Source organism: Ctenopharyngodon idella, chromosome 24 (genome assembly GCF_019924925.1).
Source record: "Ctenopharyngodon idella isolate HZGC_01 chromosome 24, HZGC01, whole genome shotgun sequence".
Classification (NCBI taxonomy): Eukaryota; Metazoa; Chordata; class Actinopteri; order Cypriniformes; family Xenocyprididae; genus Ctenopharyngodon; species Ctenopharyngodon idella.
Genome location: NC_067243.1, coordinates 15,886,764 through 15,900,834, shown reverse-complemented (window position 1 = coordinate 15,900,834; position 14,071 = coordinate 15,886,764). Strand labels below are relative to the sequence as shown.

At 38.1% G+C, this 14,071-nt stretch overlaps 1 protein-coding gene across 10 annotated transcripts in view; it reads left to right on the top strand.

Annotated features, from left to right (window-relative positions):
- Window positions 1–14,071, top strand: part of ppip5k1b (diphosphoinositol pentakisphosphate kinase 1b) — a 38,322-nt gene that overhangs the window by 3,094 nt on the left and 21,157 nt on the right. For 4 of the 10 annotated variants that reach the window (XM_051883162.1, XM_051883159.1, XM_051883161.1 and 1 more), the window contains exons 2-17: window positions 2,139–2,539; window positions 2,626–2,818; window positions 3,077–3,167; window positions 3,259–3,350; window positions 3,690–3,844; window positions 3,914–4,015; window positions 4,088–4,249; window positions 4,338–4,459; window positions 5,316–5,417; window positions 5,551–5,637; window positions 6,787–6,862; window positions 7,193–7,302; window positions 8,282–8,305; window positions 10,532–10,617; window positions 10,698–10,823; window positions 13,231–13,352. In XM_051883162.1, the coding sequence (XP_051739122.1) occupies window positions 2,393–2,539; window positions 2,626–2,818; window positions 3,077–3,167; window positions 3,259–3,350; window positions 3,690–3,844; window positions 3,914–4,015; window positions 4,088–4,249; window positions 4,338–4,459; window positions 5,316–5,417; window positions 5,551–5,637; window positions 6,787–6,862; window positions 7,193–7,302; window positions 8,282–8,305; window positions 10,532–10,617; window positions 10,698–10,823; window positions 13,231–13,352 (1,797 nt within the window). In that variant the 5' untranslated portion in view covers window positions 2,139–2,392. The remainder of the gene's footprint in view (window positions 1–2,138; window positions 2,540–2,625; window positions 2,819–3,076; window positions 3,168–3,258; window positions 3,351–3,689; window positions 3,845–3,913; window positions 4,016–4,087; window positions 4,250–4,337; window positions 4,460–5,315; window positions 5,418–5,550; window positions 5,638–6,786; window positions 6,863–7,192; window positions 7,303–8,281; window positions 8,306–10,531; window positions 10,618–10,697; window positions 10,824–13,230; window positions 13,353–14,071) is intronic. The other 6 variants (XM_051883165.1, XM_051883164.1, XM_051883160.1 and 3 more) reach the window with 3 other exon arrangements.

The following is a 14,071-nucleotide window of genomic DNA, read 5'->3' as shown; positions in this document are numbered from 1 at the left end:
TTTGAAGAATACGGAAGTGCGGTTTTGGTGGAACCACTTTAAGGCGATCATGTGTATATAAAGCGCATATACGTTTAAAACGTATAAAGCATATATGTTTTTCTAGATAAGACCCTTATTCCTCGTCTGGTATCATTTAAAGCCCTTTGGAGAAATATATGGAGAAAAATCCTGGAATGTTTTCCTCAGAAACCTTCATTTCTTTTCGACTGAAGAAAGAAGGACATGGACATCTTAGATGACATGGGGGTGAGTAAATTATCAGGAAATTTTCATTTAAAAGTGGACTAATCCTTTAATGCATGCAGGTTTGGAAAAACGAGATTCAGTAGATGCCACCAAAATTCCAGACCAGCTCAATACAGCAACATCAACTCAACCAATGATACGTGTTTGGGGAGGAGCTATCTGATTGTCTGACCAATAGCAAATAGGGGTGTGTTCAGAAGCACGTTTTTGCAATTCCAGAAATGACTTCACATTTAACAAGGCTGTATAGACATAAACATAATGAAAACTGTCCACTTAAGGATGAAAAATGAATAAACATTTACATAGTATTTGGTATTCGACATGCACTTAAACACTTAATTACTTTGACATGTTTGCATAACACAAAATCTAGATTGCATAACAGAAGAAGGTGTTGAAAATCTTTCAGAAGACTTATATCTTCATATTATCTTGTAAGGGTATTGGACTCTGGTTCCTTTGTTGCTTTAGCTGTAAGTGATAGTAACATTTATTTATGAGTTTATCTATCTCTGTGTGTGTTTTGCCTGACCCTGGGTCTCTGTAGACGGCTTCCTCTCAACTTAATGTTCCCTGTCAACACGTCCACAGCGTGATGATGAGTTATCTTTGGAAGTCGTAGACCTCAGCATTTGATCCAAGTCTCACCCCTCCCCCAGATTCACCTCTGCCAGGGGCCTGTGGCTATTATTGGGCCCTAAGTCACATGCAGACTGTTTGGTATTTGTAGTATTCGTACAAACTGCAAATTATTTAAGAGGAACATATCAATTTCATATCTGGATGGCTTGATGGGAGGTTATACATTGTGTAAAAACTAACCCAAGGATAGGTTGGATTGAACTACAGCATGGTGTTTGTTTAGAGGGATAGTTAGCATGGCATGTATCAGCATGATATGGAAATATGAAACAGCATATGTATGCATCAGTGCATTCTTTCCCTTGCAGTCAGCATACTGGAGGCATCGCATCGCTTTGGAAATTGTAGACTAAATGTAAATGTAAGACTTGTTTAACTACTGTAGAATTTTTATTAGCATTATTAGCGGTACTTGCTAAGCCAAACATTACTTTTATTATCCCATATGCACTATGGACAAGAATAAATAAAAGCTACTTAAATGTCCTAATTGAACTAAGGATTAAAGGGTTAGTTCACCCAAAAATGAAAATAATGTCATTTATTACTCACCCTCATGTTGTTCTACACCCATATGACCTTCCTTCATCTTCGGAACACAAATTAAGATATTGTTGATGAAATCCGATGTCTCAGTGAGACCTCCATAGACAGCAATGCCATTCGAACTTTCAAGGTCCATAAAGGTACTAAAAACATATTTGAAACCGTTCATGTGAGTTCAGCGGTTCTATCTTAATATTGTAAAGCGACAAGAATACTTTTTGTGTGCCGAAATAATGACTTTTCAACAATATCTATATGGGCCGATTTCAAAACACTGCTTTATGAAGCTTCTGAGCTTTATGAATCTTTTGTTTCGAATTAGTGATTCGGATCTCCTATAAAACGGCTAAACTGCTGAAATCACGTGGCTTTGGCACTCCGATTCACTGATTCGATTCGTAAAGCTCTGAAGCAGTGTTTTGAAATCACCCTATAGATATTGTTGAAAAGTCTTTATTTTGTTTTTTTGGTGCACAAAATGTAAATTCTGTGAAAACTGTGATACTTTTTTCAGCATTTCAGCATTTTTTAGAAAAGAAAGTTCAAAAGAACAGCATTATAGATCTTTTATAACATTATAAATGTCTAAATAAAAGTATTCATTTATTCCAAAAACAATCTTACTGACTCTAAATATTTGAACTGTTGTGCATAAATATATTAACTTATATTGTGTGTTGTATCTTACTTTATTGCAGGTAAGAACAGGAAGAGAGTTTGTGAGAGAAATTAATCTGCATAAATTCAAAATATTCCTGGTTTTGGAAGAATGACACCAAATCTGTAAGGATTAAACACACCACCATTTTCTAAGTCAGCTTGAGCATTGAAGTCACTTCTGGAGCCTCATCCAACTGAATTAGACACCGCATCTATCTAATGTTTCCACCACTGAGCTTCAGCACGAGATGGTGTGCTGGGAATTTGACTGTTTGACAGAGACTCGACAGAAATGTCGGAGTCAAGCGGACAGGGGATGTGCAACAGCGGACTCCCCCGGTTCTTGATTGGAAGTGAGGTTGGTGAAATCAGAGAACTGGACGACACAGACATGAGGAACATCTCAGGGTGTTATGGGGAGGATGAGGAGGAGGATCAGGTAATGAAATTGCTCAGGGATCAATGAAACGGGGATCAAAACGTTGAAAATTTTATAAGTGTTGATCATGTGATGTCTTCTATTAGTCAGAGCGTCAGATCGTGGTGGGGATCTGCTCCATGATGAAGAAATCAAAATCCAAACCAATGACTGAGATTATGGAGAGGCTCTGTAAGTTCGAGTACATCACCGTGGTCATTTTTCCAGAGGAGGTTATACTCAATGAACCGGTGGAGAAGTGGCCGTTGTGTGACTGCCTCATTTCCTTCCATTCCAAAGGTATCTATCTTTTAAAACTGCTAAACTAAAACATAAATCTATAAACTAAAACGTAAAACTATGTCAAGCTTAAAACTTTCAACCTAAAGCTGTTAAAACTACTTTAAACTTTCTGTTATTCTAATATTTCTGTTTTCATTGTATTTTTGGTAAAAAAGCAACTTTTTTTGAAAGGCTTCTTTCAAAAACATCTTACCAACCCCAAGCTTTTAATGTTAAATAATGTGAATGGATAAAAAAATTTTTCTCATCTTGAAGGATTTCCCCTTGACAAAGCAGTGAGTTATGCCAAACTAAGAAACCCCCTCCTTATCAACGACCTCAACATGCAGTATTTCATTCAAGACAGGTGTGGTAAATCTTCCTCTGAAATAATCTTGACAAGCAAACACTGTTATGAGAGTTGATTTAATAATATAACTATATGCTCATGGCTTTAGGAGGGAAGTGTACAGGATTCTACAGGAAGAAGGCATTGACCTTCCACGCTATGCAGTGTTAAACCGGGACCCAGACAGACCAGAGGGTAAAGGTTATTACCTTGGTCATAATTTTGAAGATATGTGTGTGTGTGATGCTGCGTGTTTCAGAGTGAAGCTCAGAATTGTTCATTTAAAAGCAAGCAGCACATGATTCAGTGTTTTCAGCATCACTGAATTCGGATCACTTATGAGAAGCGTAATATAAACCAGCATCAAAAAATTTCAACAAAAGAAGCAAAAAAATCGTGTTTAAATTTTTCCCCTATGAATTCTGCAGCCCTAATATATTCACTGTCATGTTAAAAAACATCCTGTAAGTTCCTCATAGTGTGTACATAAATACACTTTGTATTGCGGAAGATTGTGACATTTTGACTTTGCAACATCAGAGTGTAACCTGGTGGAGAGCGAGGACCATGTGGAAGTGAACGGGGAAGTGTTTCATAAACCTTTTGTGGAGAAGCCCGTCTCCGCCGAGGACCACAATGTCTACATCTATTACCCAACTTCGGCCGGTGGGGGCAGCCAGCGTCTCTTTAGAAAGGTGTAGTACTGATAACTTTTAATAACTTTAGATTTGTTTGGTCTGGAGCTCATACCGTCTGTCATGTAGATTGGCAGTCGGAGCAGTGTGTATTCTCCTGAAAGTACCGTTCGTAAGACTGGATCTTACATCTATGAGGAGTTCATGCCCACAGATGGCACGGATGTTAAGGTACATATGAATTTCATGTCTAGATACTATGTGGTGGCCGGATAGTATGTTTATTCCTGATGGATGTTGTAGGTTTACACAGTAGGGCCTGATTACGCTCACGCCGAGGCCCGTAAGTCTCCTGCTCTGGATGGGAAAGTAGAGAGAGACAGTGAAGGGAAGGAGATCCGCTATCCTGTGATGCTCACCGCAATGGAGAAGCTTGTGGCCAGAAAAGTGTGTCTTGCCTTTAAGGTAAGCCTTGCAAAAGAAAAACTAAGTAGCTAAAGGTTAAGAATGATAATGAATGAGTTTTTTGTCTCATAACGTCTTTGCAACCCAGCAAACAGTCTGCGGTTTTGACCTCCTCCGAGCAAATGGCCACTCTTTTGTTTGTGACGTTAATGGCTTCAGCTTTGTAAAGAACTCCATGAAGTACTATGATGATTGTGCCAAAGTTCTGGGGTAGGTGAAGCCCTGTTGCTGTCTTCTTGTCATTGGTATCTCGAAAATCTCATTGTCATGCAATCTTTACATTTTCCAACTATATAACCTCATAATATCAAACAATTTTGCCCTTTTTTTTGAAAGTCAACACTTGATCATCAAACAAACACTCTTTCTTTTCTTTTCTGAACTAAGCTTTGAATTTAAAATGCATCTCTGATGAAAAAACATGTTAAACCAGTCTAAACTTATTTGCTGGTCTCCCAGCGCATGGTGATGACTGGATTTGGAGTGGTTTTGGGCACTTTTCAGCTGACCACCAATCTAAACCAGCTAAATACTTGGCAGGCTGGGAGTTAAGGCCAGCTTAAACCAGCTAAGACCAGCAAAATAGCAAGTTTTTTTTATTTAAATAACGCTTTATGCAATACTGATTGTTTCAAAGCAGCTTCACAGTAACAAGAAAATAACAGTATTAATGTTTCAAAGTTCTTCAGTTATAAAACGAACACATTTCAGCTGTTAAAAAAGACAATAGTGTCATTATTTAGCTCAATTTGGTTCAATGTTGATTCAGTTTACTTCAATAACTGTGTGAATGTTGCAAAGTTCATTATGTAGCAAACTCAGTTCAACTATAAATAAACTCTACAGAAGATATAGTGTAATTATTCAGCTCAAATCAGTTCAGTGTTGATTCAGTCTAGTTCAATAATAGTGCAATAAGGTTAATCAAATTATGAAATGAGCTTAATTCAGCTATAAGCAGCTCTAAAGAAGGCAATAGTGTCATTGTTCAGCTGAGATGTACTCATTTCTATCTTAAAAGATATTTTCTGGTTATTTTAGCTCATATTTGATGCATTTCCCTTAGGAACATGGTAATGCGAGAGCTGGCTCCTCAGTTCCACATTCCCTGGTCTATCCCTATGGAAGCAGAGGACATCCCTATTGTCCCGACTACCTCAGGAACCATGTGGGTTACCACTCTTGTCCTAAGGATCTCTTTCCTGTAGCTTTTTATTGTGGAGTTTGGATTATTAAAACCAATTATACGCTTACTATGAGTGTTGTGATTTTGAAACGGACATGTGATCTCTTGTCTGAAGGATGGAGCTTCGTTGTGTTATTGCTGTAATTCGTCATGGAGACCGTACGCCCAAACAGAAGATGAAGATGGAGGTCAGAAACGCCCTGTAAGTGACCGATTCTAATTGGCTGCTTTCACACTACAACTAAATACAGATGTCACACTTGTTGTAAGTGCTTAAAGGACAGTTCATACCAAGAACGATAACTATAAAGATAATTAGACTTCTGCGCACTGTGCGCCTCAGCATGCGCTGATCCTGCTTTGTGATTTTACGTGGCCTACCGCTTCGTGGCTGAGTTGCTGTTGTTCCCAATTGCTTCCACTTTGTTATAATACCACTAACAGTTGACCGTGGAATATTTAGTAGTGAGGAAATTTCACGAATGGACTTATTGCACAGGTGGCAGCCTATCACGGTACCACGCTTGAATTCACTGAGCTCCTGAGAGCGACCCATTCTTTCACAAATGTTTGTAGAAGCAGTCTGCATGCCTAGGTGCTTAGCGGGATTGTGTCACTTGGTGGCACCATAATTGAACAAAACATGAAATTGCCACTAACTACAATACAGTATTATGATATAAATTGCTATATTTTACGAATGCATTAAGCCGCGTTTCCACCGCAGGAACTTTCCCCAGGAACTAGTGACTTTGGGGTTGTACTCGGTGTGTTCAACCGCAGGAACCAGGGTCTAAATGAAGTTACGGGTAAAAATTTCCCCCTCAGAAAGTCCCTGCTCATGAGGTAGTACATTTTCAAAGTTAAAGAACTTTCGGGGGTGGGACTTGGGCGCTGAACATACTGATTGGTTGACTCCACGCAGCATTTTATTTCAGCCACCATTTTTAAGAGTCTGTAGCGGTGTGTGCAGTAAGAGTTGTTTACTATTTGAATCAACAATGGTGTTAAAAAAAATACGACAGATGGACTGACAATGAGGTTCAGGCTTTATTAAGCTTATACACAGAGGACGAAATCCAGGAAACTGGAAAGTCGCACGCAGTCCTACGTCACCGGACTTAATCTTCACAGTACTTTAGACCATGATGGAAACGCAGACAGCAACAGGTCTGGGGGAAAAAAAGTTCCTTGAAAAAAAGTTCCTGAGACAAATTGTTCCAGTTAATTTCGGTGAAAACGAGGCTTTAATGTATCGTTACGAAACTCGGTATGTGCCGTCGGTGCAATGAAATATATCTATGATTGAAGTATTTTATCTTCTGTTTATGACCAATTCCATTTCTCTTAGGTTTTTTGAATTGTTCGAGAAATATGGTGGCTATAAGACCGGAAAACTCAAGCTGAAGAAACCAAAACAGCTCCAGGTGGGTCTCTTTTGAAGCGCAAGTGATCTACGCGTTTAATTTATTTTTATGACAAATGCTGCTTGTTCTATAGTTGCAAGAAGTTACACAATGTTTGTTTCAGAACAGGCTTGCCTGCAGCCTAATGATTTATTTTGTATAAGGCCTGGAATTTGCACCACAGGGTCAAAGGTCAAACAAGGATTGAGCTGTCTTTTTTTTAAGAGAGATGTAGTGTTATGTCTGGAATGCTGTAGAAATGAGACTCATTGGGGTGTCATGCACATGTGCATCTGCTGTTGGTGTGAAAATTAACCATGTGGTCAGTTTACTTTATTTGATGTTTTACAGGAAGTGCTGGATATTGCTCGTCAGCTGTTGGCAGAACTGGTCTTACATAATGATTGTGAAATTGAGGAGAAGAAATCCAAACTAGAACAGCTGAAGACGGTTCTGGAGATGTGAGTAAAGTATAATACTGTTATTCCCAAACCTCTGTTTCCAACCTTGTGAGTTTATAGAAAGCTACTGCACACACACCATCATCTCAACTCAATCCATTTCTTTTATTTACATAGATTCCCACTTCTCTTTTTACATCTTAGGGCACAAGGTCTGGCCAAAAATGTAATAATTTCCAAACATATATTGTATTCTTGATATATAGAAGTTAGTCATCAGTAGGCCCACACAGAATCTGCACAAATGTTGGCATATTTTCTACACATGATTTTATCAGTTTAGCTAAAATAGAAAAGAATGAAAGGAGGAATGGTTTACTTTTAAAATTAAAATGTAAAAATAAAAATAAAGAAAAAAGTAAATATAGTAGGGGCTGGTAAAAGGGTGACATATTAAATAATAAATATATATTTTATATTAATGGTTGCTAACCTCAATACATTCAATTGTAACTAGGGATGCACTGATATTTAAATTTGCTGATAATTATTTTCATGCTGATAAATGGCACATATTAAAATTCTGTACTGTTTTGCCTAAATAATATTTTGCTAAACGATATGGTACATATATGTTGTGCATTCCTAGATGTAAGATTGAGATTTAGGTGAGAGATTTAGATCAAGAGGATGCTGTTTTTAATATTGTGTCTAGAGAAGGCAAGAAGTTCAAATTAATTTGCTTTACGGAGATCCTTTGAATAAAATATGATTACATGCAAGCCTAGTCAGACTTGATTTCATTGTTAAACTTAATTTGCTATTCTGTCTTCTAGTCTTGAGCGTCATGGATGCTTATGTCACGAAAAACATTTGATATTTCATGAACAGCTGACTGTATGTAACTGACTGTTGTGTGATCTTGACTCATGTGCTTCCTTAGTTGTCCTCAAATGGATGAGTTTCTTAACTTCATTCCTTTTTTCTCTCTTGTCCCCTCTCTGTTTCCCTCTTTGTGTCCTGGACGGTCTCTCCAAAGGGAATCCAGTCTGAATGATAATCAGTGCGCACCCATATATCCCCTGTCTCTTTAGAAAGCAGGCAAAGTGGATTCTAACCCTCATTAACCTGAGATCTTGTCCAAATTACTGACACCTTAATGAGGGCTCCAAAAATTGACCGTACCTTGGGGATGAATCCCTTTTGCAATTCTGTGTGGCATCTGCATGCCATTTTGAAAGTGTTTCTAATCCCTCACGATCCCTCACTTTTACTCCTCTCACCGAACTCAAATGGGGCACCTAATCAACACATTATCGGTTGTCCGGGGTCATAAATTAACTAGGAAACAGGTGCTAGGCGAAGTGCTTTGCTTTGGGATGTAATACAGTAGAGCAAATGGTGGCAAATTCACTCCAGAGTTGGCTTCTGGCCAGAGATAAAAAAGAACACCTTTAGACCAAGTTTAGTCTTAAACTAGGGATGCACCAACATTACAATTATGGCCGATACTGAAAAGTTGATGATAATTTTGATATTATGACACATAACTGATAAATGTGTGTGTGTGTGTGTGTGTGTGTATATATATATATATATGCAATAATGGCCATTTACTTACCGGATACCAATAAATTAAAAATATCGGCTGACAACTGGTAAGGTACTGATTTATTGTGCATCCCTCATCTGAACCTGTAAACTTCAAGGTGTGACTGAAAAGAAATGATGTCAAAGTACTTTTGCCTCCTTTTCTGAATATTTGTTCCCTAAATATTTATCACTACTGTTCAAAATTTTAGGGTTTTTGGAAGAAAAGTCTGTTATGCTCAGCAAGGCTGAGCAATTAAGCCTGTGATTAAATATACAGTGAAAACAGTAATATTGTGAAATATTAATATAATAAAAAATAAACAGTTTTCTATTTGAATATATTTTAAAACATATTTTATTCCTGTGATGACAAAGCTGAATTTTCAGCATCATTACTCCAGTCTTCAGTGTCACATGATCCTTCAGAAATTATTCTAATATGCTGATTTGGTGCTCAAGAAACATTTCTTATTATGATCGATGTTGAAAACAGATGTTCTGTTTAATATTTTTGTGGAAACGGTGTTACATTTTAAAAGGATTAGATCACTTCAGAATTGCAGTTTCAGTGCAGCTTCAAAGGGCTCTACACGATCCCAGATGAGGAATAAGGGTCTTATCTAGCAAAACAATCGGTCATTTTCTAAAAAAAATAAAAATTTTATACTTTTTAACCACAAATGCTCGTCTTGCACTATCTCTGCGATGTGCCACGCATTACGTAATCATGTTGGAAAGGTCACGCGTGATACAGGCGGAAGTACTGCGGTAGGACTAAAAACTCCATCTAATTTTCTCCTCCAACTTCAAAATCATCCGACATCACTGTTTTACCTTTTTTTGTAAAGGCCGTTTGACTTAGTCTTTGCACGATTGCTTTGTAACACTTGCTTGGTACTTCCGCCTATGTCACGCGTGACCTTTCCAACCTGATTATGTAATGTGTGGCGCATCGCAGAGCAGTGCAAGATGAGCATTTGTGGTTAAAAAGTATATAATTTTTATTTTATTTTAGAAAATGACCGATCGTTTCGCTAGATAAGACCCTTATTCCTCGGCTGGGATCATGTAGAATCCTTTGAAACCGCAATTTGGACCTTTAACCCGTTGGTAACTGTTGAAGTCCACTATATGGAGAAAAATCCTGGAATATTTTAATTCTGAAGTGAACTAATCCTTTAAAGAACAGCATTTATGTGAAATCTTTGTAACATTTATTATCTGTACTGTCACCTTTGATCAATTTAATGCGTTCTTTCAGAATAAAAGTATTATTTCTTTCTTACAATCCCCAAACTTTTGAACAGTTGTCTATATTTATCTTGCTGTATATTAATGCTTTATATAAAAGAACATAAAGTCATTAAAATTTAGAGACCAACCATCCAGAATTCTCCACTCTCTGCTGTATTGTGTAACTTTAAAAACGTGGCGCTGTTTCAGAAGCCACGTTTTATTCCTCCCAAAGCCTGTCATTCCTGTAGAGACAGCCCTGGTATGGCACAGATTAACCCCTGCCAGCTTGGGAAGGTCACTCAGATACATGTTTCCAGAAACATGGAGGCCACAGAGCACCTGCTAGCGGTTTGAGCCCAGTGCTATGTTCGATGTGTGCTGTCTGTGTTGTTCAGTGGGAGAATGCTTATTAAGAGGGGCTGGTATGTTTATGTCCCCTGCCCCATGTATTGTCTTTCAGGTATGGCCATTTCTCTGGGATCAACAGGAAGGTGCAGCTGACTTACCTGCCAAATGGGCAGCCCAAAGCATCCAGTGAGGAGGAAGGTATGTGTGTTTAATACAAGCATTTAAATATATGTTACATTGCTGTTGTATAACTTTTGTCCTCTCTGTACCTATGGCAGACGCTCTGAAGGAGGGTCCATCCCTACTGCTGGTGCTGAAGTGGGGTGGTGAGCTGACCCCAGCAGGTAGAGTTCAGGCCGAGGAGCTGGGACGAGCCTTCCGCTGCATGTACCCTGGAGGACAAGGTATAACGCTATGTCTGCGTCAGCCAGAGAGCTTTACTAATAAACAGGATAAAAATACAATAGACACAAATACTATTTTGAAAATAAAGTCACACTTAACAGTAAGAAAACCACTTGGTTTGATATATATATAATACAATAACACTCAGACATAAGTGTGATATATTTTAAAACCAAAAAAAAAAAAATGCATCCATCTATAATAAAAGTAATCCATACGGCTCCAGGGGGTTAATAAAGGCCTTCTGAAGCAAAGCGATGGTTTTTTTGTAAGAAAAATATCCATATTTAAAACTTTATTAACTATAAAACCTAGCTTTCGGCAGACGGCTGTACGTGTCGATTTGCGGCAGAAGAGTATCCTCTGATCCGACGCACGAAATAATGACGAATGCGGAAGCTCAGAGGATAGAGCAAAACAAAACACCGGTCACGAATTAGAAGTCTAAAACAATAATTTTTAAAGAGAAATGCGGGAGGATTTCAATATAAGAGAAGAGGAGCTTGAGTTTGTTGCTTAGCCTTATTTGTTTAAACCGCGAGAGGCGTCTAAGCTTATGATACTTCTACATCCAAGGTTACTCATTGGGTGCAAGTCGACTTGCTCAGTATGCGTACGGTCGTCCACCGGAAGCAAGTTATTTGAATTTATAAAGTTTTAAATATGAATATTTTTCTTACAAAAACCCATTGACTCACTTCAGAAGACCTTTATTAACCCCCTGGAGCCGTATGGATTATATTTATGATGGATGGATGCATTTATTTTTGGCTTCAAAATGTGGCCCCCCCTTCTCTACCATTATAAAGCTTGGAGGAGCAAGGATATTTTTAAATATATCTCTGATTGTGTTCGTCTGAAAGAAGATAGTCATCAGTTGCTCTGTGCTCCCTTTGCATGAGATCATGATATATTGGATACCATGACAAGATATTGTGTCAGACTTGTGCCTGTTTTTAGGTAGTGGGGCAATGATGCAGTTTTGCAAAACTTACTGCTTTGGGCAGGAAACCTGTTTCACCTGTTTGATCACTGGGCCTGGCGTACAAAAGCATGTAAGGGCAGGACTCGGGGAGGATTGAATGCTTTCTTTGCCTCAGATAACACCTTTAACTTTTAGTGCACCAGCACAAAATATCTCTTAGTTATGCTGTGGATTCTTTCCTGTGTAGTTCAGTTAATTCCCTCGGACCTCAAATTCGACTATATTTGCACACTGCACCTAATTGGATGTAACTCATTAAATGTGAGAATTCACAGACTTACAAAGTCAAACCATTTTTTTTTTTTTTTTTTTTTTTTTAAATTTCACTGAGTCAGCAGTATATTTCACTACTGATTAATGTGCTGTTCTTTACCCTCAATTGATAACTAGACAGCTGCAGGTCCCTTGGCTGTGAGTCCCCTATTGACTGTGGTAAGAAGAGCTTTTGGATTGTGTGTGGTCTTGATATTGGGTCAGTGCAAATCATTTGACGCATTCATCATTTTAATTCCTTGACATCCATCTCATTAAACTAATCCAATCAGAGGGACGGCATAGGAACATTCCATGCTTTGCTTTTGCCACAGATTGTGTGGAAGATTCCATGATATGGACATTGGTTGTACTCAGACATACACAGATAAAACATCATAGATCTTGAGAGCTTTTTTGCTTAGAAGCAAGTTTAGCCAGTTTGTTTTCAGAGTTAGTTCAGTCAGCACTTTATTGTTAGAAATCTAAAAATATTTCAAGGTGAGGCCTCCATTGCCAGCAAGTTAATTTACACTTTCAAATGCCCAGAAAGGTACTAAAGACATATTTAAAACAGTTCATGTGACTACAGTGGTTCAATCTTAATGTTATGAAGCGACGAGAGTACTTTTTGTGCAGCAAAAAAAACTAAATAACGACTTTTTTCAATAATATCTAGTGATGGGCGATTTCAAAACACTGCTTCATGAAGCTTCGAAGCTTTACAAATCTTTTGTTTCGAATCAGTGGTTCAGAGCGTGAATCAAACTGCCAAAGTCACGTGAACCATTGAAATTTCGAAACACTTATGACGTAACGAAGCCTCATTTACTGAAATCATGTGACTTTGGCGTTCTGAAAAGCACTTCTCGCAAATGGACAATCTGGAATCTTAAATTGGAGTTTTGTTTGCTACTTGAGTGGGAAACACCTAAACCCATATTGCCAGATGCTTTCAATAGTGTGGATGTATTGAAATGCATGAACTGAGATTTTGAATTTTGTGGAGAAATTCCTCAGCCAGCACTTCATATGTACTGTGGGTTTTTAAACAGTGGTTCTGTATTGTGAATTTGTGTGTGTACATCTTCAGACCCTTTTCTTTTCTAGGATAGTTTTGTTCTTGTGATCGTTGTTATTTCAAGGACTGCTTCTCTGTGCTTTTGCAGGTGACTATGCCGGCTTCCCTGGTTGTGGCCTTCTCCGTTTGCACAGCACTTACCGCCATGACCTAAAAATTTACGCCTCTGATGAAGGTCGTGTGCAAATGACTGCAGCCGCATTCGCAAAGGTTTGTTTGGGTTTTGTCTGCAAGGATATGTAGGTATTACATAATGCTTTTAGATGGAATTGATGTAAACTGTAATAGATTTACAGAGGGGTTCAAAAGTCTAATGCCACTAGGGAAAATTCTGCTGTTTTTCTTTTTATGTATGTGTTTGTGTTGTATTTGTTTGTTTTTGTTTTATTTATTTTTAGGGCCCAAGCCCTGAGTTTGAATTTTAAAAAATAGCATAGAACCAGTTCATTTGTAGGGAACTGACAATATAATTTGTTTAATAATTAGGATAAAAAAAATACAAAAAAAATATTTATGAAGAGTTTGGTTCCGAAACGCGATAAACGGCATTTTAAAAAAAATCGAGTTTCCACCACAATCAGTATTGTATCTGGTCGGTATTAAAAATTCATTTATTAATTTTGCACAAAATGCGATATCCGTCGTGTTATTCTGTCATGTTTTCTCCCTTTTTTTCCGAAACGCGACAAACGCCAGTTTCCATTATCTGCAGAATGTGATATATCCGCTCAACCAATCACAGCGCACCATTCCACGCACTGTAAACAGTAATGGCGGCGCTCTGAATACACCCGGCATCCTAGTTTTCCTTATCTACTTTGTGATCAACAAAAACTGAAAAATGAATAATTTTGACGGCATTGATAAACCTGTGGTGGTTCCTGCGGTGGGGAAGAAACGCAAGTCATCGAAATGTAATCATTTACGTG